The sequence below is a fragment of the Lytechinus variegatus genome, chromosome 1, assembly GCF_018143015.1.
Source record: "Lytechinus variegatus isolate NC3 chromosome 1, Lvar_3.0, whole genome shotgun sequence".
Lineage (NCBI taxonomy): Eukaryota > Metazoa > Echinodermata > Echinoidea > Temnopleuroida > Toxopneustidae > Lytechinus > Lytechinus variegatus.
The window spans coordinates 1,976,968-1,999,986 of NC_054740.1; the positions used below are offsets into that span (position 1 = coordinate 1,976,968).

Genomic DNA, 23,019 nt, shown 5'->3' on the forward strand with positions numbered 1-23,019 from the left:
TATTTAATTTCTGTTTCCCTTTTAATTCTTTTCCCTTATTTCTTTCCCTTCTTTCCTTCCCTGTTTCCTTTCCGTTTTTCTTCTGTCTTTGTTTCTTTCAAATAATGAAGGAATTATTTTTCTTTCGTTCTTCCCTTCTTTCTTTCTCTTTTTTCTTACTTTTCTCTTTTCTCTCAATATATTTTATCTTTCACACATTCATTCATCTTCCCTTCCTTTATTTTAATAATTTCTTTCTTTATTCATTTCAAACCGTTATCTGTCCTTTATTCTTTCTTTCAACGTTTTAATCATACTTTTTCCTTTGAATTTTCCTTATTTTTTTCTTTCTTTCCTCTCAATTCATTTCTTGCTTCCTTCTTTCTTCCACTAGCCCTCCCTTCCCTTTCTTGATATATTTTGTTAACAAGTCTAACATTGTGTGGCCTTTTTTTGTTGATTTTTTTGGCCTGGCTCGGTCGATCCTCTGTAGTGCTTTGCCGATTGTCCCGTATTTAATTTTGTGAAATCTGGTCACCCCGGCTGGAACGTCGAAGCTATTATCGAAATGAATCTAAACTTTTCGACATATAGATACATGCATATACTCTCGGACGAAGGCCTTCCCCGAGTCTTGACATTTTTTCAGTGCTCATTTATCATTTCCTTTCGCTGGAATAGTCACAATGATCGTTGATTACGATACAACGTTACGACGTGTTTATGACATCGGTCATGCGCGAGGTCGACTCATGATATTTCACCGCCTCCTTTTTGTGCCACGATCTTTCTTTGATTTCTTTAAAGGGGGTTGTCGATTACGATCCGACGTTGATGTTCTTTCGACATCACATCATGCACGGAAGGCAAGATCCCCACTTATTGTCATTTTTTCTCATTTCGGTATTGATATTTTATAAACCTTTATCATAATAAGCGGGGTATATAGGGGGCCGGGGGGAGAGCAAAAAAACCCCTCTCATATCGGGGAAAATTGTTCTTTCTCACATCATAAAAAGTAGACGCGCAAAAAGCGAACCCCAGCAAAACTGGTTGTGCTCATCGATTTTTTTTATTTGGTTCTTTTGTTATTGTGCAGTCTGGGAGAGTCTTGCTCCCCGTCCACGCCGACCCCTCTCCTTTGATCACATCCGCTTCCCAATTTATGACAGGATGTTCTTAGAAGTGGGGGAGGGGTATTAATTATCTAATGCGTCAACAACAATGAATAAGGATATTCTTTTCAATTTGGTTCAAATCGGGTCTTTAAAACCCCACCCTGTAAAAAGTATAAATTTACCCCAATGTTGCAGATTTAACAAGTTTGTCTTTTTGCTAAAACATCTGATTACATTATCTGCTCTCGATTGCGGTGATAGTTACATCGGTAGATATTCGGATTGGGAAGATCATAATAATTAACATAATCAAAGTAAAGATTACTTGTCCAACGCATTTATTACGCGCAATTTTATAAAAAGTTATAGATGGGTTTAAAACGAATATTAATATCCTTGATACATTTATATGATGATCGTCGAAGTAAAGATTAACCTATCATTTTTACGAACTGCGGTTTTATATTGATAGATTAGTTGGATATCATTTAGGGTCTAGACATTGTTTCAATTATTTCATTTCAGTAAAACAATATTTACCTTCGAATATATTTTGTTATATGAATTGGAAATGATAAAACGAAATCACAAAACCAAACCACAGCTTGGTACAATACATAATTCAGTGTTATATGGAAGATAAAAATAATAATACATGAGATTTGTAAATCGCACTTTCCATCTTGATTAGATGCTCAATGTGCTCCAGAGCAGAACAACAAAACTATTTGCATATATGTAACTATTAAAAACTTTCCTAACGCATTTAGCTTAAATGCTTAAACCCAAGCAAAAGTATGTTTTTGAAAGCTACTATGACGTGTTGTATGGAATGGGTACTTAACGAGTTAATTATCACTTGCCAAAAAAGCAAGAATGGAGCTATACAAACCCTTCTTTTCTTTTATTAATAATTTTAGCGGGTGCTCACGCAAACGCTAACTATCAAACCTAACTTCTTTTCGGGGAACAAAGGAGTTAGTCGAGCCAAGTTGAAGAATAAAAGCCCGTCCGGGTTCACCTCTATACAATATAGTCGAAAATCCCTTTAATCATCACGCTCGATATCCCCCGCTGTATTTTCTCTTTCTCTCCCTTTCCCCTCCTTCCCCCCCCCCCCCATTTATTCACTCTTTTCCTTCTTGCTCCCCTTCATATTTTTCTCTTTTTCCCTCCTGCTGTCCCTCTATATATTTTTTCCCTTTCCTTATTTTTTCCCTTTCCTTTATCCCTTCTGTTCCCTTTCCCCCCCTTCCTTTTCTGTGCCCCCTTTTACTCCTTGATTTGTTTCTCCCCTTTATTTTCTATTGCTTTCCCTCCCCCTTCTAATACCCCCTCCGTTTGCGTAATCGCTCGCATCTTCGGCGGACATGCGTGTATGGACTTCTAACGCGCTCTCTGCTACCAGATTGGCTAGTGCGCATGCCCAATATTCCTCTGGCCATTTCTGCAAAGTGGCATGGCGTTCAATTCGCAATATGTAAGCATCTACTTCGTCTGAGTCTGCTCTGAACACTGGCAAATTTGGCACACTACCTGGGATACAATGACTACCTGCATTTTGTTTTTCCCTTAACCAGTCAGGGAAACTCCCGGTTTTGAGGGAGCGACATTATCTCGAATAATAGGGATCAATCGGTGCATGACATCATCTCCAACGATCACACCGAAGAGCTTGCCTGTACAAAGTGAATGGGGGTTTCTGACATACCCTCAGTAAAATATTCATATAAAAAAGCACCACGGTGGCGGATTTTTATTTTCAAATATGTTAAATAAAACTAAGTTTCTCGTCTATATTCCAAAAATAAAAATTTGCCACCGAGGTGCTTAGATGCTTTTCAAGAAAGAAGACATGTTTTTGATTAAAAAATGCAAGCAAAAATTCTATCAACGGTACGTTAGACTTCGTGTTCAGCCTTTGTGCCACTATACTCCGCAGCAACCGAACGTGTGTGTGTGTGTGTCGCGTGTGTAATGTGTGTTAAGTATACGTACTGTACGTATACCCGCGGCCGCAGTGCAGTGTGTGTACATATGCAATTGCCATTCGCGTCGTTTACGAATTCAAAACTACCAGATTTTCAGATTTATATTGATATTTTGTAGCTGTGAATACACCTTTTTTAATTTAAGCCTAGTAAAAAAAAAGTATGACCAGCTTGTGTTTGTTTACTTCTTCTTGCAGTCGAACTTAGTATGAAGAGATTAGTAACAGGGAAATTTTTACAGGAGAAGAAGTGTTGCAATCTTTCGCACTCGACATTGGCAGCCACTACCTGTAGTAGCAGTAGTACAGAGCCTTGTAGGTCTGCCTCCCCGGAACTCTTGGGTACCAGTACTGTCACTGCTGATGCCGCTACAAGTTCTTCGAGCTTATATCCACTGTCAAAACTTAGCGCTGGAGTAAAGGCCGAATTTGTTAAAGACAACCATTGGTTTAAGATCAGATCAGGGACTGATCGTAAGTTTTATTTATGTAGTGATTGTCTTAGTCATTTCTCTGCTCAAGTTCAAGCTGGTGCTGGTGAAATTAAAAAGGAAGAAAAAAGGGAGACTAGCTCAACGACAACGAAGAGTAGCAATTCAGCGCTTGACAGCGTTTTGCAAACCAGTTCACTGGCAAACAACTCAAAACTTAAAAGAGCAAGTATCAGAGGTCCTTGCTATTGACAGTACACTCAACAATGCCGTGGATCAGACTCACTACAGAGAGATGTATGAAACAATTAAGAAAAGAATGAATAAAGTAGAAAGTGAGCAAATGTCACAAACTGAAGGATCATTCCGGGATCAAGTTGACGAGGAGGTAGCAAGATTACAAGAGAAAAGAGAATGGAAAGTTTGTAATGAGTGCCAGTCAAAAATCTGAGAAACAAGAGAATATGTACTGTGTGTGGAAGCAGGTTGTTATCACAGAGCAAGGCTGTACAAAAAGAGAATCCTCCAAGTTCAAAATCAAAGAAGACAAAGGTAGACTCATATGTTGAAGTGACGTTTGACGAGCGGGCTTCAAATTCAGCTCACTGTGCGACAAAGGGAGTACTTGTCACTGCAGGTGATCCGGTATTTGTAAATCCTAATTCCTACCAAAGTCTAATTACGGTGTTTAAGAACATAGGCAAACAGGTTGGCATCAAAAAGTATGTGGAAGGCGGGAAACGTGAGTGGGTGGCAGTCAGCTGCGATGGACTTCCATTCACACTAGCACAAAGAGTGATTAAGGAAACTTATACTTGCACTTGCTGCAATGAGGCGGTCTTCTCCCGAGAGGCTTATATGCATCATCTGGAGAAACACTCCTTAGTAGAGGTTCCCGGGATTATGCCTTTGGAGTTCGACTGGCTTCTCCTGCGAATAGGCCATGGCCATGTGGAAATGAACATGGTTCGTTCATTTCTAGAACTTGATTGGCATGCTTTTATGAAGGATGTGGCCTTTTGCATGGGGTTCAGGTCAGATGCCGCACAGAAATATGCTAAGAGTGGAGGACCACCACAAGTCATAGGAACTTCTTCAAATTGCATTCCTGGGATCCCTTGACGAGCTTCTGGTGCCATATGTAAGGGAAAAGCTAAGGGCCCAACAATGTCCAACACCCGAAGACTTCCTGCAGTGGAGTGGAAGCATTAAGAATAGCTGCTTCAAATATCTCCAGGAGCAGGTACTGACGTACATGCAAGCTATCCTGAACCTTATGGCTGGAATTCGTCACAATGTTGTTGCCAAAGTCTTTTCAGGTGAACCGTCAAATTTGAATTTTACCTTTACTTCAAAATGTGTAAACAATGTTTGATCTAAAATATTACATGCACATGTATGAATTATGAAGACAGAGTGATATAAAAATGTTAATATCCCGCTGTCACCCATAATGCCAATCGGAAATTGAAAATAAATAACACCATGAAAAGGAAAACGATAAAAATGAAAAAAAAAAATGACTTGCACATGTGATGTACGTGTACATGTAAAGTCTATGTTTTTATATTAACACTTCATTTTTATTTAAAGGAGCACCCTGTTTTCACAGAAATAATACAAATATTTAAGAAGGGTTTATTGTCATTCCATGCGCAATTTTGATCACATTTTCAATGTTTTGTTTACATGTATTCTGTTTTCATCTGTATTCAAATCATTTTTTTTTTCAGCCTGGAGTACCCCCTTTATACATGTATTATGTATGTAAATGTGCTGTACACATCGCAAAGTGTCACTCTCTTTAGCATTTCTACAACATGCATAAGAATGCATGGTACATTAACATAATGAAAGAATATGATTTTTAAAAATAATGTGATTTTTATTCTTTATTCACCATGCTCACAGGGAGGGTTAAGTTTGCGAACATATTTCATGGCCGGAACCATCCGAAATACCAAGTCATCGAAATCACAGAGCTCTGCAACTTCCTCGCCGCACCAATGGAGGTTAAAAAGTTTCTCGGGGATTTCCAGGCGATATCTACGTCAGGCGACCAGACAAGGTGTGAAGATATGGATTTTGTCCTGGAGAATATAAATAAGAAAAGAAAGAGCTGGATCCCAAAAGGTGTACCCAAAAGGGAGGACTGGAAGCGCATCTTTCGCAACCTTGGAAAGTTGGATAAGGTGATTATATTCTTATCTACTTCTTCCTTTCCTCCTAAAATATTCAAAGGGCTCTGCAGTCTTTGCCAACTGTTAACAATATAAAGCTTTATAAAGTTACTATTGAAGTGTATGGTTACTGGATATGTACATGTACATGCAGGGTGTTTTGAAAGGAAGGCAAGTTCACTAAGAGTTGACCTCATCTTGTTTTCTCCTCCTTAGATAATGGGCTTCTTTCTTACACCTCCTTTTTATTCTTCTTTTAGATCTTGTGAAAATTTATCGCTGGGTCATTACCCCTCCCCTTGTGGCATTGCCCCTGTGTCAGAATGTACACTGTATGTACATGTGTAAGGGACTGGTTGAAAGTTGGGAAGGGGGGAACCCATGTGTCCATTCATGATTGTAAGTAAATTGTTTCCCACAATAAGCATATCTGCAACTGAAAATAGTTATGAGTGTTTACAGGTACAACAAACTGCAAACTTCAAATGCAAATTTTTATTGTGCATTTTTCCCCAGCTTCGTTCATCAGTTCTGAATCGAATAACATCAACAGTCGACATAGTCATCCCATGTGTACTCCAGCTCTCATGAAGTTCATGAAGAAGATGTTAAAGCATGGCTTTCTTCTCCATCATGAAAGGGAAGTTCTCTTTCAATCACTTAGTAAAGCACAGTTAGATGAGTCCTTACTAACATTCACTACACAAGCAGCTAGCAGAAGAAGTTACTTCGCTTCTGTCCTCTTTGAAGATGGTAGGGGAAATGAGCAAGATGGAGAACAAATTTCTGCAAAACCGGAACCTGTGATTAGGCGGTTTCAAACCGCCTCGATCACAAGAATCCCCGTTAAATTACGAGAACTTTTTAAAGCTAAAAAATACCCGTTAATTATTCCTGCATTCACACCGCCCCGAAACACATCCTTCGGGATAAGTTCCCGAAGTTACGAGCATGCGCAGTATGGTCTGATAAGCAGGCAAGGCGGGAGATTCAAAATCACTAGCCCAACAGCCACCCACGCCGCCGCGCCCAACGACACGCTGGGATAAAAGTTCCCGTAATTTGCTTTCAGACCGCCAAAATACCTGCGACCTTGGAAAAATCCCCACGAAAGTTCTCGTAATTTCGCCAAGTACCTACTATTTAGTGGGTATTTTCTTTCGGGGATATTACGCGTAGTTTGCTTTCACATTACCAAAATACCTGGTATTTTCTGATCGGGGTAAATTTCCCGATCAGAGAATACCTGGAACTGGCGAACTTCGAGGCGGTCTGAAACCACCTATTGTAACCCCAGAGGAGAGAGAGCATAACAATAGGTGGTTTCAAACCGCCTCGATCACAAGAATCCCCGTTAAATTACGAGAACTTTTTAAGGCTAAAAAATACCCGTTAATTATTCCTGCATTCACACCGCCCCGAAACACATCCTTCGGGATAAGTTCCCGAAGTTACGAGCATGCGCAGTGTGGTCTGATAAGCAGGCAAGGCGGGAGATTCAAAATCACTAGCCCAGCAGCCACCCACGCCGCCGCGCCCAACGACACGCTGGGATAAAAGTTCCCGTAATTTGCTTTCACATCGCCAAAATACCTGCGACCTTGGAAAAATCCCCACGAAAGTTCTCGTAATTTCGCCAAGTACCTACTATTTAGCGGGTATTTTCTTTCGGGGAAATTACGCGTAGTTTGCTTTCACATTACCAAAATACCTGGTATTTTCTGATCGGGGTAAATTTCCCGATCAGAGAATACCTGGAACTGGCGAACTTCGAGGCGGTCTGAAACCACCTAATAACATCTGTAACCAAATAAAAAAATGTCATTGCTCAGAGGATTCTCGACAAGATAAGCATGGTGGATGATGACAGCATTAAGACAATGCTTCTTCATGAATGGGACACAAACATGAGGACATGGAAGAAGGATGACTACATTGCTTTCTACCATCGGGTGCAAGAAGAAGGGAATCCCCAGATCCTTGCATATAACCAGGATTTAGAGAAGTCAGCAAATAGTGTATTATGACTTTTCATCCACACTATAAAGCTACAGTGTACATGGAGGATGTTTTCCAGCTCTGACATATTGTTCGAACAATTTATTATTCATGTGTACTCAGGAAATAATGTGGACAGGTGCAAATATAGATATTTGCATGTAGATTATATTTTTGATATTTCTTTTGAAGGCAATGCGGCTTCCTTTGCATGGTACATTGCATGTTACATTACCAACAGGGGGGGGGGGGGGGCTTGTAGGCTGTTTGTTGACCGTATTGCCGTCTGTGTTTATATAGGTACATTTACATGCCTGGTGTCTTCAATAGGTGTTGATCCATATTTTTAATAGGGGGTTGGGTTGTAGGGGAGATCGGGGTTAGTTGGAACATGTAGTAAGCATAGGCGGCGGAAGGGGGGGACGTGTCCCCCCCCCCTAAATTTTAGGTGGGGGGACATTACCCCCTTAATTTTTTTTTTACCTTTTTTTTTTGCTTGTTAATTTTTTTCCTGGGTCCCCCCTAAATTGACGTGGACCCCCGTTGAAACGTGTGTTGCCCCCCCCTTTACCTTTTTTTTGGCGGGGTTAGCAACTCCTAAAAGTTAGGTTGATAACCTTTTTTGGGGGAGCTTGTCTAATTTTTTAAATGTGTCCAGCCCAAAATTTCAGGTGGACACCCCCTAAATTTTTTGGCTTCCGCCGCCAATGGTAGTAAGTTGAAGCGTTGTAATTTTCTTTAAGGCCTGTAAAATAAATTTGTGCAATACTGCCCTCAATTTATTGCTTTTATAATAAATTGAGGGCAGTATTGCAGAAATTTATTTTACAGGCTTTAAAGAAAATTACAATGTTTCAAGTTACTACATGTTCCAACTAACCCCCATCTCCCCTAATGGATGGAAGAAGCTGATAAATCCTCAGAGAAAATGTAGAAGATAGCAGAATGCCCAATCTTGTCAAAATGGCACTTTTTTTTTGCAAGGAAACATCAGGGATTAGGTCCATGAACATGTTCAAAGCCTGGTGAATTTTCTGGAGATTTCAATTATTTTCAATTTACGTAATATACAAATTGGTTGAATGGAAAACAGTTTGGCCATATATGTACATATCCCCAGATGGTTATAAAGACTTTAATAGATGACCTTATGTATTTAGTCTTTCTATTCAAATGGAAACTAAAAACACCAATAATATGTTGTTAAACATGTTAAACCCATTGAGGTAATTGAATTTTCTGAAGATTTAATTTATCTGATTTCTCTCCTGATATGCAACATCTCTATGGTTTGATTATATACAACAGGTATACTACTAGTCTGCAATCACAAACTTGTATTTGACAATTAACCAATTATAGCCTGTCTAGAATGAAGACTAGATGCCAAAGGCTCAACCAGCCACAGCTCATTGTGAATCCAGCCTCACTGCTTCAGACCATTTACTAACTAGGGGTGGGTGATATTTTTGAATTATCAAAATAATGTGATATTGAAAAAGTATTGATCATTCAATATAAATGATTTAACACATACTTTTAAGATTATGTTGATATATAATGGCAAATCCAGAGGGTAGGGCACATCTGGTTCTCTCCCCTTTGAGAGCTGTGATCAAAATTTTGAAGTGTTGACTCCTTTATTGAGAAATTGAAAACTAAATCAATATAAATATAACTATTTCCCCCCCCCCTTTTGAAAACATTTTTTTTGTTGTTGCTTGTCCAAATTTATTGGTAAAATGTGCCCCCATCTTTTGGGAAATCCTGGATCTGCCCCTTTATTGTGGTAACACGATATGACGAGGGACATGAGAAAGAGATATTTGTTGTGGGACAGTTCTGGTTAATAACTGTGGTATGAAATTTCCAAGATATACATGTACATGTCGGTTTCTAATATGAAAAGTTAATCATTATTGACAAAAAATGATAAATTAAAATTTCAAAAGTTCAACAAACTTTAAACTTTGTACAATAAGTTGGTACCGAAATGCCTGTTTTGGACAAGCACAGATGAAAGCCTTACTTTTCATCTCTTTCCTTGTTCTCACAAATTTTCAGCTTATAATGAACCTTTATAATTAATTTTCAAAATGGCCATACATGTACATGTTATCGACCTTATTTTGCAACTAACAATCAACTTATTTATCAACCAGTCAAAACAATCATTATATCTGAAAAAAAAATCACCAAAGAGGTTGCATCTTTTCATTGGTTTTGCCAGTTTGTAGAGCATACTGTACATATAAAAAATACTTTTAGTTTAAATAGTGGTACAACATGAGTATGGTATCGAAAGTTTTATCCGATTGTGTAGTAATTTGTGAAGTACATTGTATATTTTTGTTTTGCTGATCATACAATTGTCCCTGATTTCACCGAGTGTCTGATGGCATATTTTTATTAAAACTTACACTTTACATGAAGTTCTGACTTCAAAACTTTTTTTCAAATATTCAAAGGCAAATATATCAATAGTATGCATATTGTCATGAATATAAAAGATTAAATATTGTCATGAATACCGAAGATCAGTGTGAGTTGAGTACATGTACATACATGTACACTAAACTTTTTTTAGACATGATGAAAAAAAATGTACATGTATTATACATGTACTGTGATGTATCTTTATATATATTTGATATTGTTTTTATTGTGGCAATTTGTGCTCTTACCATGCTTGCTGCACATCGCTTTGTGAAATCAGGACAATATCATTCTGTCAATTTGTACATGCACTTCCTGCTAGTAATTATTAAGAAAAACTGCAAACTACATGTACTTTTAATACATGTAGGAGGTCTACATGTACTCTTTAACTCTAATTGTGTCAATCAGTCTACATGTGTTTAATAATAATGCTGTTTAATGTATAATTGGTCTTCATTGTTGGGAGTTATTTTAATTACGAGATGTGTAAACCATCATGCCGTTAACAGTCACGAGCATACTCTCTTAATTCGCGCGATTACAGTTAGTACTCTAACAAGCGATTACAAAATATTGTAAACTATTTGGGTTATATTTTGCCGTTGTCAATCCGAAAAGGATTGAAAATCGTCGAATTCGCGCACATAAAAGTTAATCTGAAACAAAATTACAAAATACTCAAACTATCCACCAATGAAAAGGCTGAAAATTTGTCACATGACCACGCCGCGGCAGCGCTCATCAAGAAATTCTGTCGACTTTTGTACCGGTACCGTATTCCGTGTACCGCGCGCGTATCATACATGTTGTATACCGTTGCGTTGCGTTGGTGAGCTGTTGAATCTATATCTAGGCATGCAGGATAGCCGAACTGGAGAACATTTAAAAAGATTTTGGGGAGGAAATAATCAAGATATTAAAAGGTATGTGTTTATTGAATCATACAGATCAAAACTGAGGAAGAACGGGCTAATGATTGCAATTTTAAACTGTGATTGATTGAGATTGAAAATACGTTTCAAATGACGCTGTAAGTACTTTCGCGAAGCTAAGGTGATCTACGTTTACGTGTGAGTTGTGTGAGTGCATGATGACTAATAAAGGTCTAGGCCTAGTGGTCTAGTGTGTGTGAAGGGTTGGACCAAAAGTCACGCAGTAGGGGGCCTACTATGTTTACCTAGTACCATGTCCGGACGATATTATTTTTGTTGCAAAAACACAGCATAAAAACTAACATTAATAACGAAAATCACAGCGAGATCGAGACCCTCTCCTTGACCTCCGCTTTGACTTTGTAACAGTTCCAAACGCAGTTGTGGACCGAAGTCAAGAGGTCTATATCTGTGACGGCGCGGCCCGAACGCTGTGCAGGCGTTCGAGCGTTCGGGTTGTCGCAGTTAATTCTGGGCGAGAATTTCGCATGCAATTAAAGGACAAGTCCACCCCAACAAAAACTTAATTTGAATAAAAGGAGAAAAATTCAACAATCATAACACTGAAAATTTCATCCAAAGTGGATGTAAAAATAAGAAAATTATGGCATTTTAAAGTTTCGCTTAATATCACAAAAAAGTGAGTTATGCACATCTCGGTCGGTATGAAAATGAGGATCTGATGACATCACTCAATCACTATTTCTTATGTATTTTATCATGAAATATTTTTAGGAAAGACTTCCATATGTCCCCTCCACTAATTTTAAAAAATACTTCCCCAAAACCCCCTTCTGACTTTCTCTTTTTTCTTCTTTTTTTTTCTTCTAACTTTCGGTGGGAACTTGGATTCGAACCTCTCACTGCAGAACGAAGCATTTCCAGTCTGTCGCCTTACTCACTGAGCTACCAGGAATTGTTGAATGCCATGGGTTTCATAAGAATTATCAACCGATATTACGACTAGTCTACTCTCCAAGAGTATTGGGTATTTATTTTTCTGACTAAATAAACCGATGCCATTGGGAATTACACACACTCAAATTTTTGACGGAATAAAGCCATATTTTCGTATGTATCCGACTTTTCCTTCTCAAATCTCTTAGATATATGTTAGATAATTCTTGATAAACCTTCTCCATATTTTTTTTTAGTGGAGGGGGCGTATGGAAGTCTTGACTATTTTTATTTTCTCGTCATTACTCATTGTCATGTGAAATGAAGTTTCATTCCTCCCTTAACACATCGAATTCCATTATTTTAATATTTTTAGCTTCAGGCATGGAGGTCCAAATCGTCAAATTCGTAAAAATTGAAATATTATAGAATTAGAAAAAAAGGAATAGTGACATCATCGACTCTCTCATTTGGATGTAACTGGCTCGTTTATATAACTATTTTGTTAAATTAAAAATAAGCGAAACTTTGAAATGTCATAACTTATTTTACATTCAATTCGGATGAAATTTTCAACATTGTGCTTATCTGATTTTTCTCTATTGATTCAAATCAACATTTTTCTGAGGTGGACTGACCTTTAAGTTACAGTAGGCCTGAGACCAATTAGATGCCAGTGTGACTGTGACTGTCACAGTGTGAGTGATACACTATACTGCCTTGGCCTTGGGCCTTACGGCTGTTAATAGTATACCCAGTGTCCTGTCGGGTTGTATGTCCGGACGATCAATTTCAGAATGTCATTTGGAAAGATTTACAAGGGAAGTTTCATCAATTTTTAGTACACTACAAAATGTCAGGAAATATAAAGAACAAAATACGGTACAAGATGATAACAAGAATTCATATTTCTAGTGTAATCCAAAGACAAAAAAAGAAGGCTTCAAAAAAGATAAAGTGTCCGGACAAGTAGTGTAGATCTAGATGTAGACCTAGACTAAACTTAAAATCTAGACAAGGAGATGGGTCTAGATCTATCTAAATGTAAAAGATCTAAAAGCTAAAGTACAGAAACCATAGCCTTACACAGAATGTGGAAATTGATGAACTGCTAATTAATGCAAGTATATTAAAATCACCAAACTGCTTTTTTTAATCTTAGGTCTAAGTCCAACTTGAAACTAAATCTGGTAGAGCTAAGTACAGGGATCATAGTTTGTGCATAGAATTGGAAATTCATATTGGCTAATTCATGCAAATTGCACGATAAGCCCTTAAAACAATTAAAGATAAGTCTAATTATTAAAAGTGAAAAAAGAGAATCAAAGCAAATCATTATTGGTCAATGATTTGCCTTGATAGTCATCATCATTCTTTCATTTTCAAGTTTGTTTCATCAATCTGAGTGACAATGTACATATGGAAAGCTTTTATGATTTCAAGGGATTTCATGCAGTTAACATTTACGGAGGTAGTATATTGACAAATGTTGTGAAATCTATTTCTCATGTCGATATTGGCAAGGTTTCTGTCATTTTGATGATGTAATTGCCATGTCGATGGCATCCCTAGTACGTATGCACATCTGTGTAATGTATGAAATGCAGAATAGCTCAAAATACGAGATCAAGGGGGCACCAAACTGCCAAAGTCCGTTAAGAAGTAATGCAAAAAGTATGACCAAGGCAATAAAAGCGCCTTACATGTAATGAAGGTTATTTTGATGGTTGAAGTAATACGGTAACTACTGTCTTTCAGGTTAACTGGATGAAGCACACAGTTCCCACTGCAGCAAATAAGGGGAAAATTATCAAATTTTTCAAAGACACTCCTGCTTATCGTCAAATGATTATGAAGAAGAGGGCAGACATGACCATTACAGACTTCATCACCAGGTACATTTCCAAGGATACAAGAGATGCCAGAACTTGTAAGTTAACCCAAGCTTTCATGACGACTTATTTAGAGGGCTATTTATTTGATCACCTTTTCTTCTGCTAATTGGCAACACTTGCATTTCTACTTTAATGCTTAACATGTTAAACAAAACATTTGCTTATAGTATATCCACGAATAAATATGTGTAATCCTAAACTGGCCGGGGGGACCCCCCTCAACATTTTCTGCGATCATTCCGCCGCGCGCAATTTTTTTATCGCGCCACTCACAGAGTTTATACTTTGAGGTCTGGCGCATCTTCTGAGACCAAATTTACGACGCCGGGTACGTGGTTCCGAAATTAGGCAACATTTTGTAAGTACATGTTGGACCAAAAATTGTTCCAAAACGTGATTTTGTTTACAAAGTCAATGCAAATTGAGCTTTCTCATTTTATTCATAAAGATATGATTATGTTTATTCTAAACATCTGAAATCAATTGATTTTAGCATAATTATGCTTTAAAAAGTTTGTGCAATAAATCTGGTGAGAAAAACAAAAGGTTGGAAAAACAAAAAACAAAAAAATACATAAGAAATTCATAAAACAATAAAATACATAAGAAATTGATTTCTAAACCGAAGTTTGTTTTCTATTGCTATTGTTAAGAATGCTACAAAGAATATTTTTACCAAAAATAAGCATTCTAGCAGCTTTATTTGGTGAATTAGAGCAAAAGGTATGAATTATGCAAACATTAGCATAATTACCTATATAAAATAAAATCTCATTATTTTGGAAAATTTTACCATACAGCCTTGTAGATTACATCGCACTCTATCAGAATGCAAATCAACCAAAGTTTGAGTAAGATTGTGCAAGTAATAACAATGTTATGAGCATTTGAATTTCAAGATCACTAATGCTATGGAGACATTGCCATTGGCAATGCGACCGATATCTGATGTCACAGACGTACAACTCCCTCCCCTTTGGACACTGAAAATTTACCCCAAAGTGTCTCATTTTGCTCATTCTTATGATATGACAAACAAATCAAACAAGATATAATGCTGTGAAACCTCTGTGTTTGTCCTCTCATAAAAGAACACCTCATCTTGCAATAGACTCTGTAAAAGAGAGAATTTAAGTGAAATAAGTATTAAAGTAATGGGGGGTGTAAGTCTGTGACATCACAGATCTTGGTCGCATTGCCAATGGGAGGGTCTACATGGCATTAGTGATCTAAATATTCAGATACTCATAACTTTCTTATTATTCATTCAATCTGGCTCAAACTTTCAACAATATGTTTCTTTGATTTTTCACTTTGATATGAATTAAACTGGTTTCTAGGGTTTCTTTCTCCATTAATTATCCTTATGTGGGTTATGTCCATGTTTAATGAACTAGGCAAAATGTACGCATTGTGAATCATGGACCCAATGTTCTACTATTACAAGCATGAAAGTTAGGTTTACAAAAATATACTTATTCCTGTTTGATTTTACAGATCAACATGGACTTTGAAACAGAACATGGGCACCTTTCTGACAACTTTATTTCAAGGTGGGAGTCGTTCTACCGAGACCGTATCATAAAATTAGGTTTGAGCGGGTATCCAGTGGTAAAAGAATCAATTCAACAGTTTGAGGAAGGTGACAACAGTGAGTAATTTTTTTATTTTTAATGACTTCAGGCTGAAATTCAAATGATTTGAAAAAGTAGAGTAAAATATAAATCCATTCGGAAGGTATTTACGGTTCAACCATGTAAGAGTTGGAAACTCCACATTCCAAGCTGAACTGCCCAGCTCGTCGTCAGGAGAAAGAATGAAGATAAGAGCAAGATACAACAACTTATGTACGTGTATGATGCTAGGTGGGGGCTGAAAAAAGAAATTGAAAACAAAAGCAAGAATAGAGTTGAGGTAAAAGAAGGAGGATGTGGCAGTGAAAGTAAGTAGGTTCATGCATAGGAAGGGATTACTTCCATGAATATAAGATAGAACAGAACAATGGGAACTGAAGGGGATATAAAATGTGCATAGAGCATAGAGGAGATCAAAGGAAGTGCCTTGGCATATATTGTGATAAAAGAGTTTAGTACATCAAAGATATACCTTCAAATCTTATAGAGTAAAATATAACAAGCACAACATTAAAATATGTCATCAAAATTCGAAGAAAAAGTAATGATTTATTTTTTTATCTTTTTCTCAACAAAATGGTTTCATGCATATTCAAGGAGCAAGCTGATGATATCACACCTCAACTTTTTGCATTTTATTATGCGAAATAATTATTCAAATTTTCTGCTCCAGACATAATAAACTGGGATGACTGACTCCTGATGTTGTTTACGATCATTGTTGGTATGCAGTTATGTCCATATAAGGGGTATATTTTTATACACATATAATGTGTTGTACTTGTTAAATTTTACTCTACTTTCCAAATTATCAGATTTTCAGCCTAGATTCCCCCTTTATTTCTGATTTATATTTATTGTCAGTTTGCTTGTGCAAAGAAAATTTGTTTGCTGCTTTATCTATGTGAAAGACAAAATATTAAAAGTTATCCGTTTTCAAATACTTAAGTGGTACTCTCCATGATTATTAAAAAAGATGTTGAGAGATCTAATGATCAAAACAACAGTTGTCTCCACACTTCTTTGTCTTGCCTGAACAAAGTTTGGCAGAGGCCTTGTAATCTCTCTCTCTCTCTCTCTATCACACTTGGAATTGTGATGAATGGATGGAACAAAATATGCATTGCATTACAATGAAGAGATGATGCAATGTTTGTACATCATTCCATCAAAGTGACCTTCTATCATCACATGACAATAAGGGAGTGTGCCAAGGTTAATTAAGCATATTAAATTATAATATCATAATATTCATCTTTTGCAGGAGACCTGTGTAGTTGCACTGCCGCTGATGTTACATAAGCCACTGACAAACACCAAGAACCCCACCTCGAGTTCAAGAGCATCGAGTTTGGAGCACTTCATCCAAAACAGACCTGTAAGAAGTCAATTAGCAAATATGCGAATTTTGGGGTTCCCTACCAGACATCAATTTATCCTTAAATTCCTGTCCCACAATGCTTCTTTTTTGGTGTGTGCTTCTTGCTATTTTCACAAATTTGTTCCTTCTTTTTTTTTCTGTTTGTCCCTCTCTTCATTGGGTTTTTCTCCACCCGGCCTAATTAGTCTATGTTATTTTTTTCTTTTGTTCCCGGGCTTTGTGACATCTCTTTATGAATCTTCCTCTACATTGGCTAATTACTAGCGCAGTTTTATTTGAATTGAATAATGCCTCCTTCTTGACTTTTTACTATGAAAACTTTTCTATTTTTCTGTGTATCCTATGTATCAAGAATTGTGAATAATCATTAAAAAGAAAATAATTGTAGCATTTATCCAACAACAATATCAAGTTCATGTATAATAACAAATGCAAAAATATGGACACAGAAAACTTATAACATGATGATTAGAAATTGCAGAGCCAGAACTTGAAAGAGGCCATAATGCAGTGGTGTATGCCATCCTGAAGATGCATTCCAATATCTTATGTAATACAAATTCCAGCTAATAAATTCAGTCATTAATCTCTCCTTAACTGGCAAAACCTGATTGTTGTCTGTTTATGGATTGTGGCAGCCTCCCAAAGCTTCATCCAAGGGTTTGTTTCAAATATACTACAGGTTTAAATCATGTATTTTTGTCCTCCCTGTTTGAATATGAGATTAATTAGGTTCTACATTTGTTTGAATATTATATTGTTGGCTTTTAAAATTTGTAGATCATGTTGTCAATGCTCAACTATCACTTCTTTCTCCTTTGCCAGATTGGGACAGACGTTCAAGCGGCAGCAGCAGGGAAGTCTACTGAGTTTCGGCAGCCCTATATTCTAGCCCTTGCCTGGACACAGACGCAATCCACTACAATATTTCTTAATTGCAGACAAGGTAGTGATTGAAGCGGAACAGAATGTGGTGGAGTCCATTTTGCCCAAGTAATTCAAAATTTCTGGGAGTTCATGGCATCTGAAGTGTACAGTGTAATACAGGCATCTGATACTAAAGCCTCTGTAAGAAGTATGGCGTTATCGATCCGAAATTTAAAGTTAACCGAGCAGTAGCTTCGACAACAAAACAAAGCGGCTTTCAAGGACAGGCTTCTCACTCACCTTACCTTTGTAATTCATAAGCACATTTGCTGTCTATATGAACATGACAGAGAATAATTTCTCTAAGGCTGTTATTTCGGATTTTGTACATAAATCTGAAAATAATAAAATATGAAAATAGAGATGTTTTGTACAAATTCCAAATGGAGTGAGAAAATGTTGTTCATATAGGTAGTCTTGTATGCAGACCATTTATAAAAAAGTTCTAATTTACATATTTTAATTATGTAGAGCAAAGAAGTAGTATAAGGTTGTTATTTCAAGCTTTAATGAAGCGATCAGGATAGTAGTGGTTTGGAGTGAAAGCTGAATTAGTGGTTAGTTTATGCCAGAACAATGAGCCCTTGTATGAAATTATCTGAATTAAGATGAGTTATGGTGTACACATGTTCCGAGACAAAATGAGTTTGTTGACTACTTGTGGTGTGAGCCTAAGGGTTGAAAAGAAATGTTTATTATACCCCTGCAAAACGAAGTTTTAAGGGGGTATATAGTAATCAGCGTATGGTCGGGCGGGCGGTCCGTTGCAAATCTTGCAGATCGATCTTCCTCATTTTTCAACCAATACTCGTGGAAATTGGCACATAGATTAGACTTGTTGTGAGGATGTGCAAGACACATTTTTCTTAAGTGTTGGAAACTGTGCGTTGTCGGGGTAACGGCATGTATTGGCAAAAAAATTTGGTAAAAATCTTGCGGATCAAACTATTACAGTTTTCAACCAATATTCATGAAATTTGGCACATATATTGGTCTGGCTGTGAGGATGTGCAGACACATTTTTCACAGAAATATCTAGAAGACAAGGTGATATCTAGTTTTATATTACATTGCTGAGAGTGATTTATTATTCATGAGTCATAAGATAAAGAATCAAGCAGAATTTACAGGGTCTTTTATTAAGACATAACGACATATTTAACCCTAAATAGACAGGGGAGGGTGAAAGGCCCCCCTTGAAATTTTTTTTGGCAATAAATCTGTGTCGATAATCTCATGCAACTTTTGAGACCAAATTTGCGACGCCTGGGTATGCAGTCTGAAATTATGCATAATTATGTAAGTGCCAAAAGTCCCAAAATTGCTACACAGAAAAAAAAAATTATACAACCTGTATAAAATTTTATACAACTGCTGTTTACTATATGAACCTTACAACTGTTGTTTGAAAATTATACAACCCTCGGTTGTTCAAAATTTAAACAGAAGGTTGTATAATTTTTTTACAAATTATGTTAAAAACTTGGTTTTATACAGCGGGTTGTAAAAAGATTTTTATACAATTCTGATTAAATTTTGTGCAACTGTATAAACTGTGGTTGTATAAAAAAAAACTGTTCAAAAATGGTTGTATAAAAGAAGGAGGCGGGGGAGGCAAAGAAGAAGAAGGCAAAGGAGAAGAGGAAGAAGGCGAAGGAGATGTACATTAGAAGACAAATTCAATCATCCCACATTCAATTAAAAAAAAAATGTTCGACAAGTGTAACTGACAATCAAAACTTTTATGCTTTCAGTTTCATTCAAGATATTTATTCTTGCATTTCACACCTGCACAGTAAAATATGCATGTTTTACATTACATATATAGGAGGCAATACTCCCAAAACTTTTTTTACAAGGTATCACTTAAAAACACTATGTAACACTGTGGAAGACTCTGACATACTATATCGGAACACGGACGAGTAGATTCAATCCTGCAGGGGGAAAGGTAGAAAATTTTGAAATTTGTACAAAGTATGAAATGTCCATAACTCATCATTGACGAATTTGCTGCCCTCTTGTTATCAATATATATTTTTAAAAAGCAGTAATGTTCTTATCCCTTGTTTCAGTAAAAGTAATTTATCCCCCCCCCCCCCTTTTTATAAGAAAATCAGATGCCTGTGTGCTTTCACAAATGTGAAAGATTAACATTATCCTAAAAAGATGGGGATCCTTGTAGTGATCTTAAGTATGCAGAAAATCTCAATCCAGGCATTGTATTTAAGAAGTACTCTGATAACTAACTTGCAACAGTGAAAAATTCACATTTTTTCATATTTCAATTAGCTATATGATACATAAATAAATGAAAATTACATTGAATATTGGCATGATAACTTTAGACAAAAATGTTGTAATTACATTTTTATCAAACATTGCAAATAACAAGACTCATAAACATTTAATCTATTTCAACCCTAAATATACATAGGCTATTTCGATGCCTGATTCAGCCCCTCTTATGATCTCGATCGCAAAAAAATTGGCACGAGTGTTACCCATCGCATAATCTACAAAACTACAAGATCATTTTCTGCGAACAAGCTCATTGCTAACTGATTATGCTAAGTTATGCGTAGAATCAAAATTTTGCATTAGCTAACTAAATAATGCCCCTAAAATGCAAATTTTGGGTACACAGACACTTTATATGAATCTGATCAAATGTACAAAAAACATTTCAAAATCACATTTATTTTTTATGTATTTTATTGTTCCTAAATTTCTAATGTATTTCTTTGTTTTTCGACTTGTTTTTTATTGTTTTTCAATGGAAATTGTCAGGGACTTTATTTGGACCATAAATAAGATGGAATTAATAAATTTCAATCAGTAAAAGGAAAAATAATGATACATTTGCCTAAAAACTCTATTTGCATTGGATTTATACACAAATTCACATTTTTGTTCAATTTTGGGTCTGCATGCATTTACGAAATGGGTTATTTAGGAACCGCGTATCCGGGGGTCGGAAATTTGGTCTCAAAAGTTGCGCGAGACTTGAATGTAAAAAGTCGGTGAGCGACGCGGTCAAAAAACTTTACACGGCTGAATCAGCCCCCCCCCCCCGTCTTTTCAGGGTTGACCCTAAAAAGACGGGGGGCCGATTCAGACCCCCCCTCGACATTTTTTGCGAAAAGTCCGCCGCGCGAAATGTTTTGACGACGTCGCTCACTGACTTTTTAAGTCTCGCGCAACTTTTGAGACCAAAATTGTGACCCCCAAATACGCGGTTCCGAAATTACGCAACATTTCGTAAGTGCATGCAGGCCCAAAATTACTCAAAAACGTGAATTTGTGTACAAATCAAATGCGCAAATAGTGTTTTTTGCCAAAATGCATAAATGTATCATTATTTTTCCTTTTACTGCTTAAAATCAATTAATTTTATCTTTTTTATGGTCAAAATAAAGTCCCCTACAATTTCCATTGAAAAAAAGTAGATTAACAAAGAAATACATAAGAAATTTAGAAAACAATAGAATACATAATAAAATAAATGTGATGTTGAAATTTTTTTTAATAAATTTGATCAGATGCCTATCTAGAGTATGTGTGACAAAAAATAGCACTTCAGGGGCATTCTTTTATTAATTCGAGCAAACTATGATTTTACGCACATATTAGCATAATTAATGAGACATGCGATTTTTGGCAAAATTTGATGTTATAGTTTTGTAGATAATGCCATGGGTAACGCGTGTGCCAATTTTCGTCTCGATCGCACCATTGACAGCCGAGATCATAGGGGGGAGGCTGATTCAGCCAGTTACATCCAAATGAGAGAGTTGATGACATCACTCACTCACTATTTCTTTTGTATTTTATTATATGAAATATGAATTGTTTTTTTCTCGTCATTGTCATGTGAAATGAAGTTTCATTCCTCCCTGAACACGTGGAATTCCATTATTTGAACATTTTGTGCTTCAGGCAAGGAGGTCCTAATCGCCAAATTGGTAAAAATTGACATATTCAAACAATAAAAAACACAAGAAATAGTGAGTGAGTGACATCATCGACTCTCTCATTTGGATTTAACTGGCTCGTTCATATAACTATTTTGTTGAAAATAAGCGAAACTTTGAAGTGTCATAACTTTCCTATTTTAAAACCAATTTGGATGAAATTTTCAGCATTGTGCTTGTCTGATTTGTCTCTATTGATTCAAATCAACATTTTTCTGAGGTGGACTTTACCTTTAAATAAAATCAACGATGGAACATACACAATTAGCATTGAGAAAGTATCGAAATGATTCAAATTTATCCTGGCACAACAAATTGGAATAAAGATTGTCGTCTAAATGTTTCAGACGTACCTTAGAAGATTCTTTCTTGTATTTGCATAAAATCTGGAAAGATGCTGTGTACTGGACTTAAAGTACAGTGCCAGCCGCGGCAAACGTCACAGTGCCCCCTAGGGCGGACGCGGTAGCCCGAAGCGGGCATTTGAGGGAAACGGACGCGGGAAGACGCCCGCGTCCGCTCACCTAGAAAATAAGTGCCCTAGGGAACCGCCCGCGTCTATCCTAGGCTGTTTTCCCGAGGATGTTCGGCCGTGCATTCTTGGTCGAAAGAAGAGGTCTAAATTGACACATTCGTTCAAGACTGCATATGATATTTATCTCATATCAACCATAAGTTTTCGATCATTTATCGTGGATAAAATCTGTTATGAAAATTACAAAGTTTTGGGTTGATAACGGGGGTTTTAGGCTTTTGACCGAATGACTTATTGTGTTGGATTACAAATTGGCGCCAGCGTAAATGGTCATTTCCTTTTAATATTCTCCCCGTGGTGTCCGTTATTTCATTCACTGACATAATTAGTTTCTGACAAAGGAGCTGGTATTTGTCGATGTTGACCCTACATTCCGGAGGTCGTCCTAGAGCTATTTACTCTATTCTTCCCCAGCATGGTCATCATTTTTTATATACCCTGATATGCCTTTCAGGCGCGGATCTACGAGATCAGTGCAGATAAAAGGAAGAAGAAAGCAAAAATGAAAGAAAAATGCGAAAAGGAAGGGATGGATTGAAGGAAAGAGATAAGAGAAATAGAAAACTGGGAGCCCGGACTGACAGAAGGGGAAAGGGGAGAAAGAGAATAGAGGGGGGGGGGGGGGGTAATGAAGAGAAAGAGGGAAAAGGTAAAATGGAGAAGGGATAAGGAAGGGGGAAATTAAAACAAGAAGAAGCTAGAGAGAGAG

At 36.9% G+C, this 23,019-nt stretch overlaps 1 protein-coding gene and 1 long non-coding RNA gene across 2 annotated transcripts; both read left to right on the plus strand.

The window, feature by feature from the left end:
* The first annotated feature begins 3,296 nt into the window (after window positions 1-3,296).
* On the plus strand, window positions 3,297-6,501 carry LOC121406620. The gene is made up of 4 exons (XM_041597627.1): window positions 3,297-3,535; window positions 4,004-4,638; window positions 5,430-5,710; window positions 6,215-6,501. The coding sequence occupies exons 1-4, from the start codon at window positions 3,297-3,299 to the stop codon at window positions 6,287-6,289; spliced, it is 1,230 nt and encodes a 409-aa protein (XP_041453561.1). The 3' UTR covers window positions 6,290-6,501.
* An 8,860-nt stretch (window positions 6,502-15,361) lies between these two features.
* LOC121405863 lies at window positions 15,362-17,933 on the plus strand. The gene is made up of 3 exons (XR_005968715.1): window positions 15,362-15,510; window positions 16,758-16,871; window positions 17,700-17,933. It is a non-coding gene; the product is annotated as an uncharacterized LOC121405863 (long non-coding RNA).
* Window positions 17,934-23,019: the final 5,086 nt, after the last annotated feature.